This window comes from Lissotriton helveticus, chromosome 3_1, assembly GCF_964261635.1.
Source record: "Lissotriton helveticus chromosome 3_1, aLisHel1.1, whole genome shotgun sequence".
NCBI lineage: Eukaryota > Metazoa > Chordata > Amphibia > Caudata > Salamandridae > Lissotriton > Lissotriton helveticus.
In genome coordinates, this window is record NC_136061.1 from 867,350,893 (window position 1) to 867,375,996 (window position 25,104).

The following is a 25,104-nucleotide window of genomic DNA, read 5'->3' on the forward strand; positions in this document are numbered from 1 at the left end:
GCTCGTTTCTTCCTACACTATACAGAGGAAGTGGGGCAGCTCAGCCTGCTCGGTTCTGGCAGCCAAGTACTGGAACAAACTCCATCTTCCTCCCAGATGTATCCAAGAGAAGAACTTATTCTGCAAACAACTGAAAACACACCTGTTCAAAATGGACGGTGGGTGATACTCTTCTTGACAGCTTGCCCTAGCACAATAACACTCTTTCAGTAGCTGTGCTCTCCAGAAACTCACTCATTTATTCATTCAAGTCTAATCTTCTAACAGCATTTTAGCCCTTCTGCTGAGGCCACCATGGTCATTAAAAGCCCTACATCTCATCGTAGGTTCTCACTGCTTCCTGGGGGAGGGAGCATTTAGCCAACGGTATAGCCTTTCCAAGTGAGCAAATATTGGGGTGTGCAAAATCTTTGAAGTTGACTTGTGCCGACTTTGAAAAATGTGTCATGCAGTACTATTTGGAAAACATGAAAGTAATGTAGCATTAATTTTGAGACGTAAAAGTATGAACATAATGGAATGATTTGCATGCTAACAGCAAGGTCACACTGGCTTATAGGTTAATCAGGCAGTTCCCCGATAGGTTGCTCTAACAGGTCAGTGTGTGGGTGAGCTTTGTGGCTGCTTGTGGGCCTGTTTTATGGTCTAATTTATTGCCATCAAAAAGTAATAAAAAGACAGTCATGGAGGCAGGAAAACTGAAACATACACTGAAACACAAAGTTGCCCCTCAGCTCACGCACACACACAAATGCCTGCGGACACATAACTTTCTTGAATATGGGAATCATTTTGTTACTCTCCCAGTTAACCAATCAACAGAACATCCCGGTACTCAAATTCTACACTGAAGGAGCGGCCCGTAGAGGTAAGAGCGGCGAGGGAGGGTGGAGGCGGAGTAGACAGACAACAACAAAGTAAAATGTAAAAAAAGAAAACCACTTACCTTGCTTCGTCGATACGGTAAGTGGTTTTCTTTTTCTATTTAGTCTGTCAACTCTACCCCACACCCTCCTCCCCACTGCTCTTACCTGCACAGGCCCCCCCTGCTTCCCTGCACTCTCGGGTGAGTGTCTGTTTTCAAACTCTCAGCTGTATGCAGAGTGTTTCAAGAAAGATAAACACACTTGGATATGTATGCACTATCTAGGTGGAAGAGGACCAGGGATCCAGCGAGCCTCCCCTCTCTACTGTATTGAACCGCTTGCAGGCTCCATGCCGCATCGCGGCGCGAGGAGAGCAGAATACATAAACACGAAGTTGAAGCCACAGCAGGATCAATAAGACAGAGTAACCTTATGTTCAAAGGAAACTCCATTGATGTTTCTGGCAGTGCTTCAAACTTCTGAGTGATTAGAAATACTTACCATGGGGATAGATAGACTATTGATTTACTGGGTTTTAAATACTTTAAGCGCTTCAATCCCCTTATATCCTAGAATACGAGATCTGCTATGTGGCGGGCAGTGTACCTGGATATGTGTGAGTGTGTAGCATCAGCCTAAGCTGAATGGAACAAGACATCTCGATGTAATGCTTGAATACGGATTTATTTATTTTGCAGCACTGTGTGTTTCGGCTGCTTTGACAATCATTACATTTTTAGCCGAGTTTGCCAGTGGCAGTGTATAGACCTTCAACATATATATGTCACGCAGAATTGGGTAATGTTTATTTGGAGGACACAATCAAAATTCACCGATACTAGAATGGCATAGGATTTGGACTTCGGAAAAATTGTCTTTTAAGCACATATTAAATCCTTTTTCCAGAATTTAGACCACCTGGAGTATTATAATGATCCCACCACCTTATGTACCATCTCGAGGAGGGATTTGAAAAAACTGTGTAGGGGCTATTTAAATGAGCGTAGACTTGAAATAGAACTGAAGAAGACCTCTGTACAGGCACACCAGCTGATTCTAATTTGCCCAACGATTCAACCATATATCACAACTGCATTGGGCAATTTTGACAGTTTTTTGTTAGTTCGTTTCCACGTGGGAATCATCCATAGGTTACTAAGTTATCCCGAGCAGAACAATTGGTCCAAATTCTTATGCAATTGCCCACGCGAGGAAGTATCGACTCAATCTACTTTACATGTTATGTTTTTGTGTAAATTTTATTCGATTCCTAGGAAAAGGTGGATTCTCCCTGTTTTGAAATCTTTTGGCGTGAGGCACTGTCGACCAGCAATTATAGCCCTGCAAAGGTTGGAGTCAGTCTACATTATAGTCTCTATTAGTGCATTTTTAAAGTCTATTTTTAAACTTAGGAAATCAATTTTAATGTAATTCTGCATATTGTTTAATGTACAGTGGTTTCTTGCTTTTATGATGAATCATTTTTTAATCGAAAAAAGCTGATTTGATAGACCTTAATGCCACTGGTGTCAGATTGGCATATCAGCCATCACTAGACAATGGTCATCTGGTCTGTCAATGTCTGAGGTGGGGTTCTGGTGCCCAGGGGTAGACTGAGAGAAGCGGTCTGGATGTCTTTTCACGCAGGCTTGTTAGAGGACTGGTGAGGCTCGTGAGGACTGGTATCAAAGCCCCTGGATATGTCTTCCAATTTTGGCAAGTGCCACAAGTACTTGTTCCTTGTTGTCAATAAAGAGAAAAAAATGGCACTCACCTCTATCTAGAGGTATAGCCACATAAGCTGGCTCATTACTCATGAAGACGGTGGGATTGCTTAACATTAAAATCTAGATAACACTTTACAGAAGGATCACAAGGCCATGGGAAGTTGAGGGACGAGCATGGGGCATTGCCTGCCCCCTCCCCCCACCGCTTGTGACAGCCCTGCTCGCACGCAGCTCTGCACACTGTGAAGATGATCTGTGCAGAGGTACCTATGGGACACCTTCAATTTTTTCAAAATTGATAACTGGGGAGCAGGACATGCAACACAGAAAGTGTCCTGATAAATATCGCTTGAAGTTCAAATTCCCACCTCTACATGTGCTGATGAGAAAGCTTGTCAACACCTTCAACAAAGAGCCCCCATACCAGCAGGTGCTTGGCCGCAAGGAATTCAATGCCACCAGATCTGGCCATCACCATATTAAGCTACTGGTCAGACAGCCAGGGGTGGCGACTGTTGTCACCTTTCCCTGAAAATGATCGCTCGCAACCACGGATACCCACAGATCCACGTATCTCTATTGAATAACTCCAAAACGCTCTATGGGACCCTGCACAGATGTGTGTTAATCTTGGATCGATCATATCAAATCTGACATAAAGCACTCAGTTAAAACAAAACATTGGCTTGGTGAAAGTGCCAACGAGATCAGCGAATGTGGCATCAAGTGACACTGTACACATGACATGACAGAATCTGTCATTAAGTGAAACGTACAAATGATGTGACAGAATCTTGCATCATGTGAGCCCGTACACATGGCCTAACAGTGTCGAGCAACGGGGTACTGTGTACAAGCCTTGACAGAATTTGTCATCATTTGAGAGTGGACACAGGACCTGACCTTATTGGTGTAATCTTTGAAGTAAAGAAAACCAAGGCTCTACCTGGTTACTTGTCAATGACAATATGCTTCAATTTGGGAGTCCCAATGAGATTTAAAAAAACTTTTAAAGAAAGTCATGTGTCATAAGGGTGAGACCTCTTGTCATACTATGGATGATAGTCTGAGTTTAGCCTCTCCCTTGCGGTCTGTCAACAAAGATGGCAGGACGTCTGAGTGATTGACAGGTAAGCAGCTCAAGAGCACAAACGAATATGTTAGGACAGGACCAGCACCAAGTGCTCCTTCTGTCTCAAAGAACTGAGGGAAGATATTTCCTCTAACACTCATCAAGCAAAACCATTTCATTTCTGAACACCAGAGGCCTTCGGTTCTGGAGAAGTAGCACTGAATTTATGGGGCACTAAAATAGAAACTGGGTATGCCCAGACGTGGGTCCTTTGCTCACTTTGCCACTGGATTCAAGATAGCCTGGCTGATGAGGGTTATGAACCCAAAACCGGTCGCAGGATGCTTGTTTCCGGTCCAGGGAAGACATGGCTTGGCAGTTCGGGCTGGACTGTCTCATGAGGCACAGTGTCACACTGATCTGTATATGGCCATGTCTGACTGGGGTGGCGGAGTGAGCTAAAGAATGATGCTGGATTAAACCCAGATCAGTTGACTAGGGATGAGTACTTGCAATGTTCAACACTCCGTTCATCATCCCCTTTGGTTTTGCACTAAAATAGAAAGCCAATGGGCCCAATTCACAAAGAATTAGAGCTTAGAGCCATGCATACACACCTTTGCACCATGGTACAAAGTTGTGTGAGGGATGTCTAACAAAAGGTTTTCTACTGGAAGTACACCCTTGCAGGACAAAATCCTATGCCATACACAATTTCTAGAACGTTATTCACATTGGATGTGTGCAGCACAGAGCAGCATTCATACAACGTGTGAAATGTTATGACAAACAAAAACATTTCTCCAATTTTGCTACTGCTTCAAGGAGGCAGCATTTGTTTACGTAAAGGCCGGTCTGACAATCTTAATAGAGCTGGTTTTGCATCAACACCCATGGGTGCTTGCTCTGTGACACAAAAGTTCCAACCACGTAATGCCCCGTTTATGCAAAGCTGCGGACAGCGCAATGTGCCTAACACTAAAATATCTCTTGTGCTGCTAAATTCCCTTTCCAAACTTTGCACCGCTTTGTGCCATATTGCATGACTTTGCGATGGTGCAAAGAGTACATGAATCTTGCCAGTAGTGTGCCACACAAGGTTATAAAAAAAACACAAACTTACAAGACGATTTTCTTCAGATATTCCCACATCTATAAAACACTCACAATAAATAAAAACAAATAGTGACGGTGTCAGAAATGATTACGGATTGATGCCACAGGTGTCAACAAACTCTTCATGTCATCGACATAGACAGTATTATGGCAGTCAAACACACAATAGGCTGACGTGACTTGCGGTAGAATGTGACTGGAAATATTGCTGGCACGCGCTCCAGTGCGACCAATATACACATGAAAAGGAAATGCAAAACACTGCCACCTACTGTCACTTAACAGCGAACTAAAAGCCAACGTGAACAATAAGCAGAAAGGACGAAGAATGCTGCTTGAAAACAAAATTACCAATAATGTGAACAACTCGAACATTGCAGATGTATCAAGGGTGTCCAGTCGGATAAAGCATATTTCAAAACATGAAATCATCATTGTACCAGTAAGTAGCTGTATAGGCCTTTGCAGTTAGAGATGGTGATTTCAGTACTTGCGAAGTCTCTTCATAGCACATGTTATATATATATATTGGCAGCGGGGGTGAACACGATTTGACTCAGTCGGGACTCCTTACAGAGAAACAAGGGATTTGGTCATCGAGGGGCCCTGAGAATCCTACCCCATGTGGAATAACGGGCCAGACAGCAACACAGGATCACTCTATGCTACATATAATAAAGGGTCATGCTGGGAGAGGGAGCTAGGGTATGTGTGTGGTGTGGGAATGGAATGGTAAAGCAGTCAGTGTGTCAGGATCCCTAGTGTGTGGAAGGAAACGGGCCCCTGGCTGCTGAATCGTTTGTAAAATACAGCAATATTCAGGGTTGAGTGGGTCCCTCAAACCTCTGGGGGTGGGTGCTACTGTACCTGCTGCACCAATGGAAGATTCCGCCCGCTGATGGTACCTCTTCGCAAAACAGGTGCAGCAGCGGGTGTCTGTGGCACTCATATGTTTACTTGCAGATAAAGACCTCACACTTACCTCGCTCTGCCCTATTCTTGTCCTGCTTAACCCTGAGCGGAGCAGGTGGAGCGGCATCACGCAGAGGTCCACGGAGTTGGGAACCAACTCCGTGGAACACCACTTCGCCGCCCGCCTCCACCACCCCTAGTAAGAATGAAATAAATATAGATTAATGGTAAAATAATAAACACTTACCTTAACTGCGGCGTCCCCGGGCTGCCGTCCTCCTATTCTTCGGTGTTTCATGGTGATCTGCGCAAAATTGCTTCCGCTTCCGCGCATGTGCATTTCTCACAAGGAATGCGCATGCGCAGGCACGTGTGCATGCGCAGATCACCATGAAACGCCGAGGAAGAGGAGGACGACAGCCCGGAGACGCCACAGTCAAGGTAAGTGTTTATTATTTTACCTTTAATGTATATTTATTTCATTCTTACTAGGGGGAGGGGGGCTGGTTAACTCCGCTCCGTCGCGGAGTGTGTGGAGATTTGCCAACTCCGCATTCTCCGTGGAGTAGGTAAATCTCCGCATACTCCGCAGGTGGAGCGGAGTCCTCCGCCCATGGGTATTCCTGCTGCCTGCGATATAGTCGACTCTACCTATTCACTTGTGTCTATGGAAGGAGAGAAGATCATAAATTATTAGTCCACACCCTACCTTCTCTATACTGGCACAAAAAAGAAAAAAAGGTTGCTTTTGAGTGCCTAATGTATGGCATGGAATGGGTTCACTATAACCCAGAGGGATCCTAAGCAAGGGTGGCTACTCTGCTGAGGCAGAGGAGAGACACCCCACTGCTCTTTGAACACGAAAATAAGAATTATAATAACATAGTTATTATCATATTACGTTTTTGCAGGTTCGGGGCAGGATTAGGGCAGGATGGAGCTGGAGGCACATAGGGAGGAGTGGTTTGCACACTCCAAGTGCGCATGACTACTTGGCCAGCGTCTTGGTCTGGCCAAACAGTCATGCGCACTTTGCATGTTCCCACCAGGCTGCATTACATAGCCTGGTAGGAAACATGCCTAGGCCCCCAGTCCCCATCTGAGTGCGGATCCACGGCACTAAGACCAATCACAACACTACAGTGCAGCATTATGAGTGGCTATGGGGAGCCTGGGTGCTTCTTGTTTCCAAGACTCCCGGAGAAGCGGGGGAGAGATGCGGCCAGCGAAAGAGGTAAGTGGTATTGTTTTTAATTATTTTGTCCCTCCCAATATCACCCCTCCCCTGCCCCTCTACCCTCATTCCCTGCCAGCTGTTACTGATCCTAAACTGTTGTAATGAATATTTTATCAGCTGAACTTCGTGAGTAAACGGATGCTGGACTTGTGAGTCTACAACTCTGGCTCTGTCCTTACCCAGGGACAGCAGTCTTGTGTTTAGCCCAGGCCTTTCTGTTACTAATACTCTTATGTTAAACAATGTAAGCCAAATCTTGTGGCTTAGTGGACTCATGTATCCACTACAGGGATCTGTTTTAAACCCCATGGACACAAGTTCAAAGACCAGTAAGTCCTCTCAGGCTTTCACCTTCCTGATGTTGAAAAAATCAGAGTACCAATGAGTTGGGTAACAACAAACATCTGTTGTTTAGCACCCAGATCCCCACAGGACTATGTGTACTTATGAACTATACATTATGTTATGTAACACCCACTTTCTGCCATTAATATGGTTTTTCAGAGTTTGGGAATGGTGTTACTAAACCACTCCTGTCAAGCTGCAATGCCATCATATGTAGCCTCAGCGGCAGCTCCTCCACTATGGTGGAGGAACGTCACCCCATGTCAGCACCCTCAAAAACTTGAAAAATAAAACTGGCTTTAAACCTGTTTTATTATAGCTTTATTTTTCCTCTAAGTGTGCTGTGTCTTCGGGGCTGGTCCAGGGGGATGACATGAACTGAGGAGAGTGGTAGGTGCACTGCCTTCAATGCACACGTGGGTTTGGCCAGCTGTCTCAGGACAGCCAAACCGACATGCACAACTTGTTACTCCAACTCGAGCTGTGTTGCCGGGTTTGAGACAGCAGCACAGGCTCCCAGTCTACCTGGCAGCGCAAATTGAGGGTGCTCCGGCCAATCCTGAGGCTGTTCTCATGCTGCTGGGAGAAGCATCAGGATTGGCCACAGGGGATTATTTTGTATTTATTTAATTTTTTTGTGCTATCCGTCATCGTTGTTTTGCCCTGACACCATCCTCCACTGCTAAGCCATGAACTGAGACACATTTGCAAGTGATTGTCTTCTAAGCCGCCAAGACCGCATTCCAGGTGCATTCCTAAGGAGCTTAAATTGCTCTACTTCTATACTCCTAGACAGTACTTGAAGTATTAAGGCACTGCAAAAAAAATTATATTATTCCCAAAATCATTGTCTAATATCAGATTTTACTTAGAATATTTGTTCTTGATTCAGGAATTAAATCAGGATTTCACAAAGTGGATATTTACAACAGAAATCAGGTTAATTTGAGCATTTTACATTCTTGCAGGAATCCACCTTTAATAAAAGCTGTGAGGATTTGGCTCCATGACAGAAACATTTACTTCCATTGTTCATATTGCAATACCTGTTCCGGCATTGCTACCAAGAAATATTAAATGATATGCCCTGGTATTTCGTAATTGTGACAAGATCTTGCAAACTAAGTTGCTTGCAAAATGTGAAAAAAATATTCTTCAGACAAGTTAGTAGAAAATGTTGCTTTTGTAAGAATGATACTCCTTATGTACAAAATTATTTTGTGGTTGTAGACCCTGCGAATCACAAAATCATAGGGTTTGAGAGCACAAAATGTTTTTACTATGTTTGAAACCCATTTTACAATTATAATATGTTATGCAAATTTGTAGAGCGTGCTATCATCCGGGAGTGTAACCAGGTGCTGAGCTGGTGTGACTCTAAACACTCCTGGACCTACTGCACTACTTAAAAAGCCAGTTCTTTGCTTTTTTCTGAATTCGAGAAGTCGAGGAAGAAGTTCCCGTATGTAGTGGCAGGTCGTTCCATGCTTTAGGTGCTATGCAGGAGAAGGCTCAATTACCAGATTTTGTTTTCCTTATTTGATGGATGTGTGCAATTAGGAGATTTGTATGTAAGGTTTGTGAAAGTAGATGCAAGCGTTGAGGTATGCTGGACTGGGGTTATGTAGTGCCTTGAAAGTGTGAATGAGGAGTTCCAATTGTGCTTATTTGTGAACTGGAAGCCACTGGAGCTTCTTCAGGTGTGGTGTGATGAAAGTGTGGTGTGGGTGATTCTGGCCTCCTAGTTCTTCATGATCTGCAGCCTTCCAGTGAGAAAAACATTTCCAACTTGCAAAATGGATTTTGCATCCTAATACAAATAGATATTATTATGGTTAGATAGTGAAAGGGACATCACCTTTTAATTGTGAAATGGTATATCAATGAGTTGCAACCAAAAAGCTATCATCTCCTCAAAGTAGTTGATAATCCATTTGCAAAAGGGAAGCGGTCGCCGTTAGACTGATTTACCTCAAAGGGAAGCATCACCGTTGGACAGATTGACCTTTGGGAATTGTGTTGGGTGGAGTCAATGGGAAGCAGACAGTGGTCCAGTGGATCCGCCTGCTTCCTCCCATGTGTTTCTCAATAAGAAACATTTTTCAAAGCAGCACCAGTTCCTTCAAAGAACACAGACTGCTTTTAAATGAAAAAAATGTCCTGCCTGGGAATGCAAACACAGGAATGAAGGTTGGTTGCTCTGTGAATCTCCCATCTCTGAGTTTGTAAGAAATCCCAGTGAGCTGCAAGTGTGTCCAACCAAATTTATATTCATTAGGCAGATCATTCTTCTGCGACTGGAGCTGTTGTGATGTGACCTGTTAGTACATACGTTACATTATAAAATCAAAAAAATATGATCTCTAAAACAAGGCGCATTGTCCTTATTCTCTTGTTTTAGTGTTCTTAATTTCCTCCCTTCATCAGCAGGATACTACGACGAAAGAGGTATATCCTGGTATTTAACAAAAACAGGAACACCACTCAAGTCCACGAGACATTTGTTGATTGCAAGCGATATTCTTCAATTCTGCGGGAGAACTTATCTGATATTGGTGGGGTCACTCACGTGCAAGAGAAATGGCAAGAGACAGTGTGTGCTTTAACAAATGTGCACAGGCAACTAAATATCCATTGAGCAAAGCAATAGTATTCAGCACGCAAGGCCCAATACATAAATGTATGCTATTTGCACAGCTAAGTTAAATTTGGATGTGCAAATGCCAGCATTTACAAGTGTACATTTATGCTTGGAATAGAAATATGACGTTGTAAAAGTAAAATTATTTACATACAGATTATGTTACTAAAGTAAATTATCATTTTTATGGCAGTAACTCTCCTCACATTTTTGGAGAATGGGTATTCCAGGCTAGGAATGGCACAGAAAGCAAGATAACACCTAGGCCATAAATGTGTGAGTTACTTGGTTTTCAAAAACTGTCTACACCCCCTTTCCACCCTAAAGAATGTAACAGATTAAATACCATTATAGGACGGAGTACATTTTACTCCATGAAGAGTATGGGGAAGGCCCTGGTGAGGTTACGGGTGAAGCAATTTCCACAGTGAGAAATACACCTTCACGGAGAAGAAGAAGAGTTAGCAAGTGCAATCAGTTTTTGCTCTACACATGAACAAGCGTATATTTAAAATGTAAATATGCAATGTAACTCCATTCTGAAGGTATGTGTAAATTCACACGTGTTTGTGAATTGGGCCCATATCTTTTGTGCACATAGCTATGGCACAACACACAATCATGTGTATTTCCAAACACTTCCAATAACCCATGCATGTAGCGATCAATTTGTTTTCTATTTTATTTTTATTTAATTTTACAATTTTATTTAGCGGGACATGGCCCGAAGGCATCAGAGCGCTTCACAACAGTAGCATTGATACAAGGGTAGAGCAAGAGCCAGATACAATAATTATGTTCAGATATTGCATCGGCAGCTGTGACCAGGACAAAAGCAGCCGTTGGATAGGGATGTACATGGTTCAAGCATTGATTAAGATGGTGGAGTCATACAATGAAGGTAGTTTGTCTCCTGGATAGAGAACTTAGGAATAGTCGAGGGTGATTAACCCAGGTGTCTGTCAAATAGAAGGAGCTTGTTGACCTATTTGAAGGTGACTTTGCAACTGAACCAGTTTTTAATTTATATTAGAATGAGAGCTGGTCCCCAAAGCTCAGCTCAGCAACCCGAGGACGGTGCGTTTAAATGTCGGCGCTCTAAATACCAAGGCAATGTAGTCTTGAATCCACATCATGCATCTTCCATTCAGGACCAAACACGCCCTGCCCCTTATCTCACTCCTGCAGGTTCAACCTTCCTTACTTTGCTAAGGTTTTTCTATCTGTCTCTCCCTACCTAGTCCCCCTTCATATGTTTTCCTTCTCTTTCTCGCAGTCAACGACAAAAAATAAATGCTTGTCCCCCAAAATGTGTACCAATGGGCACCACCTGCAACCACCGGTACAAATTAAGCACTAATCTCAACACACTGTACATTCAAACACATCAGATAACTTACAGTATGTCATCTCTTTGTACATGCCCAGAAACGGCACAGCACATTAGAACCATGTATATATTCAAGTGCATTCAAACGTTTTGTGATATACATAAACTAAAACACAACCCAATACTCTACAGAAATATAATATATTTAAACATTTTTAAACAAGTCACAACATGAATACATGTCATCATGTCACGATTAACCCTGGGCGAAGCACTACCCTACGCTCGCGGAGTTTGCGAAGTTTTCGCAACTTCGCACTACGCGAGCTGCACGTAGCACAGTGCGAACATGCGTAGTGCAGCGTAGCGTAGTGCAGCGGTCATTTTTTGCTTGTTCGCGGTCCTGAACGTCATGTTCGCGACCGCGAGCAAGCAAAATGACATCCCGGCGAGATTCTCAACGCGAGGAGGTCAGGTTTCTCATTGTGAGTGGTTGTGCATGCTCGCGACCGCTCTCAATGAGAAACTACCTGTTCGCATTGAGAAAGCAGCCGCTTGAGTAATAATCTACTCGAGCAGCAGAAAACTACAGCTCGCACTGTGCAAGATGCCGTTTTCAATATTTGCACAGTGCCGGATGCTAGTCCGCACTGTGCAATCATTGAAAACTCATCTTGCACAGTGCGAACATGCTACTACGCAGCTCGCGTAGTGCTACGTGAAGTTCGCGTAGTGCGAAGTGCACTTCGCGTAGCTTCGCGTAGCGCTACTTCGTGAACTACGCCCACCCTTAGTCACGATACGATAACAGTATGTGCAGGATGTCACTATGCAAATGTAGTAAAAAATAAGGGGTGTTATATTTAGTATTACGGTTATTATTATCACTGGGAACTTCTCTGTATTTCATACCTCTTTATTTCTCTTACCATAAATTTTTCTATTGCTGTTCCCCTTCCATCCCCCCTTTTTTCCCCTTTCTTCCCTCTTTCTTTCTCTCTTCCTTCCCCACAAAATGAAAAGTTATAAAAGCATTTTCTCTTTGTATAGCGCTCTCCCCTTTTGGGGCCTTTCTTGTTTATTGGCACACTATTCTCCACAATTATTTTGACTCCTATTGCTCTTTATTTGTGTTATTGTACTGATGTTTTACATTGTTTTCTTCAACTCAATAAAGCTTTTCAAACTCAAAAAAAATAAAAAAAAATAAGGGGTAACCTCTATTCTGACCTATATGTATGCAAATGTAGTCCCCCAAGAGTGAACCAGACAGATTTTGCCAAAACCCAACAAAAAACAGCTTATTAAAATGTTGCTAAATATTTTGTGAGTTAATTTTAGCTTCATAGTTTATCGGGCTGATCTATGGTAGGGACGCACGTGCTGAGGTGTGTTATAGTCTGCATTCCCTAATGTCGATCGCTGTCCATCTAGAAATACTAAAGGTCAAAGGTCATTCACTTAATCAAGAGCAGTGATTGAATAAAATCTATTATGGTAAGTACACCAACCTGAGCGACAGGGACACAATGCATATTGATAACCCACAATGTTATTTTCAGAGTATAGGAAATGCCTTTTCAATGCCTTATTTAGCTCATTTTCAAAATATTTCTTCAAATGTTATCATCATTAAAAAAGGTTGGGGTACTTGATGCACAACATTATAAGCAGCAAGGCGCACCGGGGAGAGATATAAACTCCCTCTGTTTCTGAAGCTCTTACGATTGGCCTGGTCTTAGCAACAAGCGCCCAGCTCTCCAACTCTTAGCTAAGTCCTTCTATAACAGCTCCAACAAAGGTAAAAAAATTAAAGATCTATTTGGATCACTGCGAACCTAGAATTCAGCAGAAAAAAAAATGTCTGAATGTTTGCAGCTACTGGAAACGTGGATCACACAGAAAAGAAAGTACACACCTTTTGTTCTTTTCCCATACTCACAAGAAACTATCTTAGTGTGTACCAAAATCAGATGATCGATTTAGGAGCTGGGTAAAAAAACAAGAGTTTTGACCTAGATACAGCGATGGTATGCATTCCTGAAATGCAGAAAGGAAATACATTTTCAGTCCCTCTTCAAGAAAAGGCACGACATTTGTCATTCAGTAATGCACCAAAACAGGATTCCCTCTCTGTAATCTTATTTCGTTTATGTCTCTTAGGAGCTACTTATTTCACATTTGTAGCTGATGGTATTGTACAGAATAATTCTTTCGACAGGGGATCGAGTAGTTCTGATCGAAGATGTGAGCAATGCTAATATTAGCTTAGGAACATGGCAAATGGTAATAGGAGATTAATATTAACTAGCTAAAAATTGTTGATCTGTGTGTATCTTTGAAGCACAAAAAAGTCAGACTTACGTGAAATGAAAAAATAATCAATATACCCAATAGTTGAGTTGGTAAAAAAAAAATCAAAGCATGCTCACTTGAAAAGACTTCCAAGAATGTTGTAGGTCAAGGAAGTAAATTTCATTTATTAATTAATTTCTCTTTTTGTAAATTGTTGTGCCCCACTTTGCAGACGTTTTTGAGCAATTCAAGGGTGCAGGGACAAGAGAAAAGGCACTCGAATCTCGCATGACTTGTGGGTGGAGGATCGTGCAGGTGTTTGCACGGGGAGGTGGCGAATTTATTAAAATAAAACTGACTTTACCAGGTCTGGAGCGGCCTACGCTCCTGGCCGGGTCCCGCTGCTGGAAACAGGAAGAAGGCAGCCTCCTTCCCCTTGGCCAATCACAACGCTGCAATGGCAGCGCTGTGATTGGTGCGGACAGTGCCCTTCCGGGTGCCTGTAGAGAGGCCATTTTCACTATGTCGGCTGCATGCAGCCGACATAGAGAAAATGTAAACTGTGCATGACTGGTTTGGTCGGCCCCAGAGGGCCGACCAGGTCAGGGTACTCAGAGTGGTGAAAGCCACTCCTCGCCGACCCGCCCGCCCCCAACCAGGCACACCCTGCCTTCTGCTTTCTCGCAGCGCGAGAAGAAAAAACATAAAATGGTATTTAAATTGTAAAATGGTATTTAAAATGCCATTTTATGAAACTGCTTCTCGCACTGTGAGAACGCAGTAGGTCGACGCTCCTCCCCCCTAATGGAGGAGCCACCTCTGAGAAAAGGACATGCAGAGCTTTATGATGAAACCGGCTGAGGGTAACAGTTTCGGCTGAAGAGGTACTGTCAGTTCTGAATGGGCGACCTCCTTGTACTTTTGGAAAGTGAAGTACTAAAAATCTTAGTGGGTGGCATGGAGCTAGATCTATACTGTACACATTGTCAGGTTTGTGGTAGTGTCTTGCATGGTCATGTGGGCCTTATGGGAATATAACTGTATAGTGCACCTAAGAACAAGGTAATATCCATATCGTTTTTCAAATTTCTTTTCTAATCTTTTGGGAAGAGGGACATTACACAGGTTCCTGGAAAAGGGAAAGAAGGTCTAAATGAACATAATTAAAATTGACATGGAAATAAGGTGAATGTGATGATGAACTAGTGAGAAATTGTGTAGACGTGTTGAAAAGTGCGTTAAGCACATATTTGCCTAACATTTCGTCAGGCAAGTCGAAAGGACATGGTTTTCACTTTAAAAAACTCCAATTTAAGATTTACTTTTATTTCGTTTCTAAGTGCTGCCTTTTGTAGGAGATCACAGGTCCTAGGCAAGAGGAGAAAGAGTGTACCTTATTGACTAGAGCAAAGTTTGATCAGGTCATGCGGAAGCGTAAACATTTTGAGATTAACTAATTTAGGAGCCAAACATCTGAAAACTGATACTAGAAAGATGTTCCACTACTTTGTGCTCAATACTGTCTTTACTCCCTGCTTTTATTTTGTTCTTTTTTTGTATATCGATTGATGCCAAAACAAGGGCCTGATTCACAATGCAAAATCAATGGGAGGAGATAAAATAAGCAGCAATAGAAGAGAAAATGAGAACAAACTATTGAGTAGGAACTGAAGTTCTGGCTAAAGGCCATGTTTTCATACCTCAAGTGATGTAGGAGAGCTCCGAGGAGACCACTGCACACTGCCCGGCCTCCGGCGCTGAATTATCTGCTATTCTTCAAAAATGAGGGCACCCTTACAAGAGACGTCTAATGCTGCAAGCCTGAGGATCACCAGGGAGTTTTACATTTCAAGTCTTTGAGATAAGATGCTCTGCATTCGTAGATACCATTATGTATCAGATCCAGAACTTAGAATCTGTAGGGCTGATTCACAAATTCTCTACGACAATAGGTAGTAGTACAACAAGAGTATGCCTTACATACTCTTACAAGCCTTTGTGAGTCCACCCCTTTGTGTGGAAGCTCAGGTTTTTTTGTTTCGCTATCATATTTAAATGTTGACGGCCTCAGGCAGCATCATGTACCAAAAGGACTCGTTTGTAGGGAAATAGGATGCAATTTTGATCATATTGGTTCACAAAGTAAACTTCTACGTGTAGATAATAGTGCTTAAACAGTAACCCTGCTTATGAGCAGAGCCACTGGTACTACACCAGCACCCACTACCAAGCGTGATGCCAACACCAAGTACATGATAAGAACTAAATATTGTAATCGCAACACTGTAGCAAATATCACAGTAGCAAATACCCGTCAAAAACATGTTTTAAACTGAAATTGATTCAAATATTCTATTCATTATTTCTCAAAAAATTCAAATCGGTTTGTTTTACAGGAAAGTAAATTTTAAAATGCTGTTTATTCCTGTATTTTACACAGTACAGCCATGATATCACAAACTGTATGTGAGTATTTACACAGAGAATTGTTCGTATTAGACTGACCAAAACAAAATATGAAATGAGTGGGAACAGGGAAAGTTTTTTTTTATAGAAATCGTGAGAAATCGTTTAGTCCCAATAGTATAAACCTTAGGAGAATAGGAAAAATAAAGTTAATGTTTTTTTTTAAGACAAAGACAATATGATATTTAGGAAGATGCAAAGACAATACACGTTGAACTCCTTTATCAAAAGTAACAACTGCTTTGTATTTATTATCCGAGGTATGTGTAACAAAAATGGTGAAAATGTAAATGAATGCTGTTGAAGAAGAGCACCCGAGGGTGCGAGGTGAACAAACATGAAAAACATTGCTTACACCAATGAAGTCAAATCCTCCAGCCACATTTAGATATGAGTTTGCCATGAAGGATGGGGGAGGCTCCGCTTCCGCGAGTTAATGCTGCCTAACTCTGACCGCCGGTCCCAGGTGGCAGTAAGCCACTTGTCTGAAGCTATTTGCTTCCACGGGGGGAAAAAGCGATGTATTGATCTTCATTCAGCTTGTGTCTGCTGCTACACCAGCATGTGTCATCGCATCAGCGGGCACCAGCAAAGAATTTCTCATTGTTTTACGATGAGTGATTTCAAAATGCAAAGACAAGTGCCCGGGCCGTTTGACTGCACTGTCTCTACCAGTCAGAGTCTGAGAAACCCAGCTTTATAGGGCTCAATGTGAGTGACGGTGGAGGGGACAGGTGCCAAGGTAGGCAAGGTTTGAAGGGCGAGAGGAGGGGTGAGTATGGAGGCAAGGAGAGATAGCACATGCATGGTAAACATTCTGGTGAGCAGGGTGGGGGGGGGGGGCAGCTTGTAAACACACAAAATCAGTTAAGTTCCAGATTAATATATTTATTTCTTTATTTGAGTTTAGCACACAAGCTTGCACCTTAAACATAAAACAAAAGCTCAAACACACCACAAAACTGTTATTCACTGAAAGGAATAGAAACCACCTCTGAGCCCTGCACTGAAAACTGCATTCACTGAATTAGCCAGACACAATGGTATCAAACCATTATGATGCAGCTCATTGGAGAAATTTAAAAAATCATGAGAAAAGGCACACCCGACTCTGGGCTGCAGGTAGTACAACTAGCAGACATGTGCGATGCAAACTCTGAAAACAGGCCAGAACCTTACATATTGAAACGACTACAGAGTACAAGTGCAGGGGTCCCAGATGTATGTGGAAAACTGGGAGGTGGGAATTAAGAGTAACGGTACTCTTTTATCCATGGTATCAGAACACACTCTTAATGTAAAAAGAAGGGACCCCTTGAAAAATAATATGAGTACCTAGAGCAGGGAAGGTATATAAATATTAAAAAACTAGCCACAACAAGAATTTACTGTTGTCAATCATATTGTACCTATAGATACTAATGCCCACCTCAGTTATAATTTGTTTTACATAAATTGTCTTTGATTATATCTGATTGAGTTAGACTTCAGTGTGTATGTGTTGGTTTTCTCTTGTTTGACTGCTGATGCGAATGGAATATGAATGAAAGGTTACTGATGACATGCCTCGTGACATCATGATTACAGTATGTAATTGCTTTTAACACGCAGCAATATATTGATAAATGTATATATAAATACATTTAAAAATCATCATCGTTCAACATAGCTCTATCTCTTTCCTCACATACACCTTGTGCCTTGTTTACCTGTTGTCATTACACATTTTTTTATCTTTATTCTTAGATTGTATTAACTGCTAAAAATTATTTACGGGTTGCCCTAGGATTTTTAATATTGATCAGAACACACTCTTGACACAAATATTTCTCCAAAACACAATTTTCAACAGTAAAATATGAATACACGATGACCTGGCACCTGCGTCAAAAGAGCTGCCCCACAAAATGTGCTAGAAATATCATTAGAACATTAAAATAGCCAAGTGCAACTAAAAGTGGGGAGTGAGTTTCAAGATCCTATCCAAAACATGATGCAGAACATACTGTGTAAGTGTGTATCAGAAATCAGGTGCCTGTCTACATTTTCGACGAAGAGGTGTAGTATATATTCTTTTCTACGGGTACCATCATTCTATTCTATGTAAAAGTCATCAACCTGTAGGCCCGGATATCTCACACCTTTTACTGTTGTGACCCTAGGGTCCTCAAGGAGTCACTCAGCTTCCTTCATTTTCAACTTCATTACATTGGCTATGTCAAGTCGCGTAACGCAGGCCCCTGCAGTCCCCACAATGTTGGGGGGCCCAACCTGCAGGGGTCCCCATCAGCACAGAACTCTGGCCTGAAAGCCCCTGATCAAATCCATGTACCTTTCAGGGGTGCCCCCTCAAGTTTTGTTACGCCATTACGCCATTGGCTACGTCTTATAATGACTGAATGTCTCCCATGAGGCAGCTCCACCCCACTGAAGGCCCATGAACGGGCTATGCTGCCGTACCCAATCTGAGAGTCCAAGCCTCATCTGCCTCAAACATTAAAAAACTCAATGACTACCAATAAGGTCTAAAATCTGACTGTCATACATTGGTCCATGAATGCCAGATCCATGCCATATTTTCAGGATGACTACAGACTATGCACATGATCGCATATACATTGGTTGCATGTAAATATATCCAATGAGCATATCTTAAAAAAACTGGCACGGATCCATAATTTGTGTTCCTTCGTGGAATACGGCTAACTAAAATTATTCCTACATATATACATATGAGAGAAATTTCTTTCAATTCTTCCTTCCTAATTTGTTTTCTTTTGTTTCAAACTGTTTTTTTTACAATCCTGTGTGTTTTTTAAGTAAAATGAATGGCACTTTTTCAAACATAAAAATAGTACAGTCAATGTGTTCTTGAAGAGGAAAGACGCCTGTACTCTTTGATGTGTCTCCATATTTTAATCTCATTTATCGGACTGCCCTCTCATTTTTCAGCTTTTTCCAATCTCTTTCAAACCCACCCCATTCTTTACTCCTTTACTGACTCCCACTTTCGCTCCCCCTCTTTTATTGCTTCAATTGAGTTAAATTCCACTTCTCCATCTGTGCCTCTTTCTTCCTCGCTCCTATCTAGATTATCAACCCTTATCTAACTCTCTCGCCATCTTCGCTCCCTTTCTTTACTCCATCCCACTAACCACCCACACAGCTGTCCTACTTCCCCTGCCTTTCTCCATTCAATCCCATCGCCTCTTCTTCGCCTTCCTGCTCGCCCTCCTTCCGCCTCCTCCTGTCTCTCCCTCCTGTGCACTCAGACCTCCATCCTGTTGTCATGTGCTCCCCGTATGTCCTTCTTTTTCTTTTCGCCTCCTCCTCTCCTTCCTCCTGCTCTCACTCCTTCCAACCTCGCTGGTCTTTTCCACCAGATTCTTCACTGCTCCCCTATCTTTTGTTGCATTCCTACCCATCTTCTCTTCTCTTCTCTTCTCCCCCATCTAGCTGTGTCCTGGGCTTCTAAGCGCTGTTAAGTGGCAATCGTTCCACATGTTGAAAACATGAATAAAAGAAAATCACTCAGTGACAGTGACCATCCATGTAGAGTCATACAGGGGAGCGTCAAAGACGGGCGAGTTTCGCATCCCATAGAGTCTTGCCACACGCCTGTCACCCTAGTGGAGAATTATGGACATGAAAATGGCATCAGTGCCATCTGTTGGCCTTTGCCAGTTTCATGGTTTGGGCCCAGTAGGTCAAGTTCAACAACAGCGGCAGATTGTCCCTAAATGGAAATGTCTGCAACCCACCACAAGGCACGTAATCCCCTTAACCAGCTCTGTATTGTTTTTTAACCACAAGGCTCATTTCGCCGAAAACGAAACTAGTCAATGCTAAGTAGTGGGTGGACTAGCAGGCTGAGGTTTACTGCCAGGATCTCCATTTGCGTAAATTGTGTGATCCTGAGCAAAACGCTTCGTTGCCTCTTTCCCTCACTCCCACTGTCGGCCAAAAGTACAGATACTTAAAATCTGACGGAAAGCTTGAATAAAACATTACATCAGCACCCCAACATTCAAATGCATAAGCAGATACTTAAATTAACAAAAACTGGGCAAGCAAGAGGCATGTGAGTGTCTGGCTGCAACATCAAACGAAATGAACGTCTTTTGAGCATTCATAAAATGTGTGATTGGAGTATCTGATACTCAATTTCGAAAATAAATTGAACTTTTATTACACAATCAAGTAAGGTTTGTAGTGTTGTAATGTTGACCAATGAATTCAAGTCTCTCGGGACACAGTGACTCCAGCCATGTTCTTATCTTATGCAATTCATTAATATCTAATATTTTTGCTATTATTGTTCAGTTGTAGTCGAACTCCCACAAAGCTTTATGCAGGTAGCTGAAAGTACAGGGTTAGAATTATAGTGCACGCTGTGACATTCCATCAACTGGTAACCACAGCAGTATGACATGACCTCATACGTGTGCATGTCCCTTAAAAAATTAAGGCATGTCCTCTGTAACCTGGTATTTTTAGGTAGAGTTTGCCAGCAGCAGCAAACATCGAATGCATGGCTTTCAAATAATCTGGAAAGGGATTTTTTCGTAAACATGTAACCCCCCCAAAAAATAAAAAACACCAGTGAATATTGCCATTGTACACTCTATTTGAAGAAACGTACAGTAACATATTCATATCATATTTTTGTAAAATCTTTTTAGAAAAGGTTACAAATATAAAACTACCATTTCGACCACCTTCATGTGTTCTTAGATGAGGGTTCGCCAGTCTATATTTAACAGGACAGAGGCAGTACCACTGTAAGTCCCAGGGGGTTTGAAATATGGCTGGGAGCAAGGGCCCGCCCTCTTCTCGAGCCCTCCAATCACTTAGATCTTTCTTCTAGCTCTAGTAGGGCAGCCATAGAGCGAAATGTCACTAGGACGCATCCCAGGGCTTTCCCACCAAGGGCTATGGAGTCTCTGTGGGAAAGTCCAATCTGAAATTAGACAACAAATCCTACAATGCCTTAGTTTAATAAAAGATGCAGAGTTAGTCTCAACATAACACGAAATAATAACCCTACACCCTGATCAGGACGTCTTTGAGACACTAGACAGGTCAAACTCAACAGCCCCACATTATTGAGAATTTCTGAACAATTTAAATCAAAGAATGCTCTCAGGTTTTAAAGTAATAATCCGACCGCTACTAATGGTTCACTATCTTTTATTTCTCAAATAAAGGCCTCAACCTACTGTCTGAAAGATCCCGCTCTCCCATGTACAGTGTCTCAAAGGGTACTTCAAGGCACCTTAGCAAGCACATTATAAGTAAGGCATATTCAAGCCTTAAAATCTGGAATAGAGGACAAGCGACAAAACATAAGTAAGATAGTTTAAAGAATTGCTTGAACACTGCTTGAAATGTTAGATAGTGCTCTGAATTCCAAGTACCTGCAATACACACAGTGTGAATGCTATGGACATATTCGACTCTGCCATCAAGTGGAAGCGCTACCTTATGGTTCAGAAAGCAGCTTGCATGTACCAGGAGCAAGTAACTAGAGAGAACTACCCCCCCCCCCATCCCATACACTTCAAAGACAGGGGTCACATCACAGGGTCAAACATATTGTCGATTTTATGAGAGGAAAAAACAGCTACTAATCAAATATGTCCAAAAAGATTTTCAGGGTATTTCAGCGTGAGCTGCTTCTGTGCTCTAATATACTGAGGCTTGTTTTCTGATGTTCTGACAACTATATTTTCACGCTCCACTAATATTTCACCATTTTTGTATTTTTCAGAATGATACATTTCTTCTCAGGCTCGGGTCAAGCTATTAGATTTTTTAGAAACAATATACATACATATGTATATATATATATATATATATATATATATATATATATATATATATATATATATATATATATATATATATATATATAGCTGTAGAGCTACTTATATGCAACCACAATACAAAGCTAGCTGGCTGTCTGTCTAGCTACCTCTCTAATCTTCTGATGTGTCACCATTCTGGCCGAATTGTGTGCCCCTAAAATATCTGAACTCCTGTGTAGAATCCATCTTTAGAAACATAAAAGCATTTTGCAAACTAAAAGTTTGCCTCTGGGTGAACTTCAGTCTGCAGATATCAAGCATTCAAAATTTTACATTCAGGGTGAATATTTAAACTGAATACCAGAAGGAAAGAAAGGGACATTTCCAGCGTTTGCCCGATATGCTCTCTTTTAAGGAACTAGAAATTCGACATTAAAGACCACGTCGATATTCCAAACTTCCACATATGCAGATTTTTCTCCGAGCCCCTTGAAGTTGGTTTGCCCTTGGAGAGGGGGCGTGGACAGCCTTCACGAAACTCAACTGCCTAGCAAAAGATACAGACGGGCACCGTCTGACCTCATGTTTTGATAGGAGGGTGAAGTGTGTGAAGGAGGGAACAGCAGGAGGTAGGAGGGAAGAGGGAGGGAGGGGGCTAAACTGTTGTCCAAGCACAGAAGGCGCAAGTGAGTGAGCGTGAAAAGCTGCGAGGATTCCCTGCACAATGCGCGAGGTATATCCCTCAACAAGCAAGCAGTGAGGAGGTGCAGTCCTGTCAGTTAACACCCCCTCTCTCTCTCTCTCACACACCCCTCCCAAAAGACCCCATTAATTTCTGATCCGTCTTGCCCTCGGTGCAAAGTATACCCTGTCTCATCAGCGCTCCCACCCTGTCTTTTAAACCAAACGCTGGTCCTCGGTTTATCAAAATTCACTCCGACACGCACTCTGACCTTCCTCTGTACATGACTGCGGCGTCTTGTGGTACCCTGCACCGCAACTTGGCACTCTCACCCCCCTCGTCTCATTCCCATTTAGGCTATGCAGTGTTTTTTTTTTTTTATCTGAGAGTGAATTATTTAACAAACAGTTGTAGCGAGTCTTCTTTTGTTTGTACTTTCATTTGGGGCTCCCTAAATTGGGGGAAAGTGCATTGCTACCTTCTGTTCCGCAAATTGATGTGAACCACCCACTCTGACGGAATCTGGGGTGTCCATGGCTCACCTGTAAGGCAGCCAGACCCTAGCGGAGGCAAAATAAGCCCCGCACTCTGCACCCCGCAGAGGGGGTCAAAGACCGTGCGGCGGCGCATCGAGGAGAAATTGAATAAAAACACAAGAAAGCGCTCTGCTTACCTATCCGAATGACATGAGGCATTCCGTGAGAGGGTTGAATCCAAAGCACGCACACCAGAAGACCCGCCCAGAATTCCAAAATCATACTCCGAATACGCACCAAGACTTGTGTCATCGTTAGAAAAAGCCTTCAAATAAGTTCTCGCGGGGGTCCCCTTTTGTTTCTCGCTCTGTTCAAGACTCCGAACACAGCTCCAGCCGCGGGTGTCTGGGCGCTAAAGCAGCAGAGGTGCCAAGAGAGGGGAGCTGCACATTGTACATTTTACATCAATTAGCTTCAGCCCTCAGCTGGGAAGACTCGGCGAGAAAAAGACAAAAAGGAAAAAAAAGAAGAAAAGGGAGAAAAAAAAGCAGCGGATCTCCTCCTGTTGTGTTTCCTTTCACACCCTCCGGATCGCAGCGCCCCCCAATTTCCTCTTGTCCAAACCAGTCTTTCACCTGCAGAAACTGACTGCTGGAACCAGGCTGCGGGAGGCTGTGTGTATTCCCTCCTTCCCACTGATGCTATCGGCCGGCTCCTGCCAAGCCCCGGAGTGGAGTGCGTTATGCGAGATTAGGCGCTGCCTGGAGAGGAGGGGGCAGCAGCGGAAGGGAAGGGGAGCGCATGTTGTGATCCTGGCCACGCGTGATGTTTGGGTGCACGGCTTGGATCGCAGGACGCAGCACGCATGCAGATTAATTGCATCCCGCCCATTCAAGGGATTTCTCAGGGAAACACCTATTGCGACATTAAACCAATGTATCAAGGGTACGCATTTTATATACTTGACAGAAAACTGCTTGGCTTCTGCCTACACTTATGCATGTACGTCGACGTATTTATCAAGGTTACATTATTCTAGACGCCATGCCCTTTAATTCTCTCAATTTAATAAAGAAACATCTTTCATTAAAAGTAGCATACAGTCTCGGTGGGTGTCCGCCTGCTGTGTATTTCCTTATGCTTGAAATGCCCCGAATTTTCGAATTTAACTGATTTGCTGCTGATGGTTAACTCGTTAAACACATATAGGCCATAACTGATTCTTCGTATCGTTAACGAGGTCTTTATGAAATATAAGTTCAAAAAAAAAAAAAAAAAATTGGGCACTTGAAGATATCTTGTGGTTCCGCGTTAGTGAAGGAGGTACCCTCTCCCGCCCCCTCCGCCGCGCGGCCCCGTCCATCTTACAGAATTAAACTGCATTGTGTTCCTCATCAATGCCCGGGTCTCGTTGTTGCCCACCGCTGGGTACAACTTTTCAATTAAACTGTCAATGGCTGTTCTTTGCGGAGACAGGCCCTGTGTTCTTTTCCTGCTACGGTGTCTGCACAACCACAGTGCAACCAAACCAGCATTACAAACTAAAAATGTACTGATTACAAGTGAGTTATAACACTGCCTGTGTGTGTACATGAAGAAAAGGTGTGGAGCTGAGAGGGCATCTTTCCCATTCTGCTTGAACCAGCAATCAATGATATGCCCTACCGGCATCTCTTGCATAAAAACACATACATGCTATAGCCTAATGTTGCATCATTTATAACGTTATGTCCTAGTGACATTTTTTCAAACACTGTCACTGTTATTGCGTAGTGAAAGCCCATGTCTTAAATAATATCTAAGTTATAGCCTAGTCCGCACTGTGCCACAGAACCCGCAGATTTTTTCCACATGGTCTGGTCCTGTACTTCTCTTACCAGTAGCGGTCGGTAGTGGGAGTGCTGCCAGGCGGCGACTTGGGGAGAGGGAGGAGCAGGATGGGGTGTAGTAAACTACGGAATACGGACAAATACAGGTAAGTAAACATACAAATAAATAAAACAAATTTAGTTATGCGCACTGCATTGCATTTGGCGATGTAGTGCGCGCAACAACATTTGTTTTATTTATTTTTATGTTTACTTACCTGTATTTGTCCCTATTCCGAAGTTTACTACCCCCACCCTGCCCCT

General features: G+C 42.7%; 1 protein-coding gene across 1 annotated transcript in view; it reads right to left on the bottom strand.

Annotated features, from left to right (window-relative positions):
• Positions 1-23,644, bottom strand: part of GRIK3 (glutamate ionotropic receptor kainate type subunit 3) — a 1,130,254-nt gene extending 1,106,610 nt beyond the window's left edge. The window contains exon 1 of the mRNA XM_078681209.1: positions 23,170-23,644. Within this exon, the coding sequence (XP_078537335.1) occupies positions 23,170-23,284 (115 nt within the window). The 5' untranslated portion in view covers positions 23,285-23,644. The remainder of the gene's footprint in view (positions 1-23,169) is intronic.
• Positions 23,645-25,104: the final 1,460 nt, after the last annotated feature.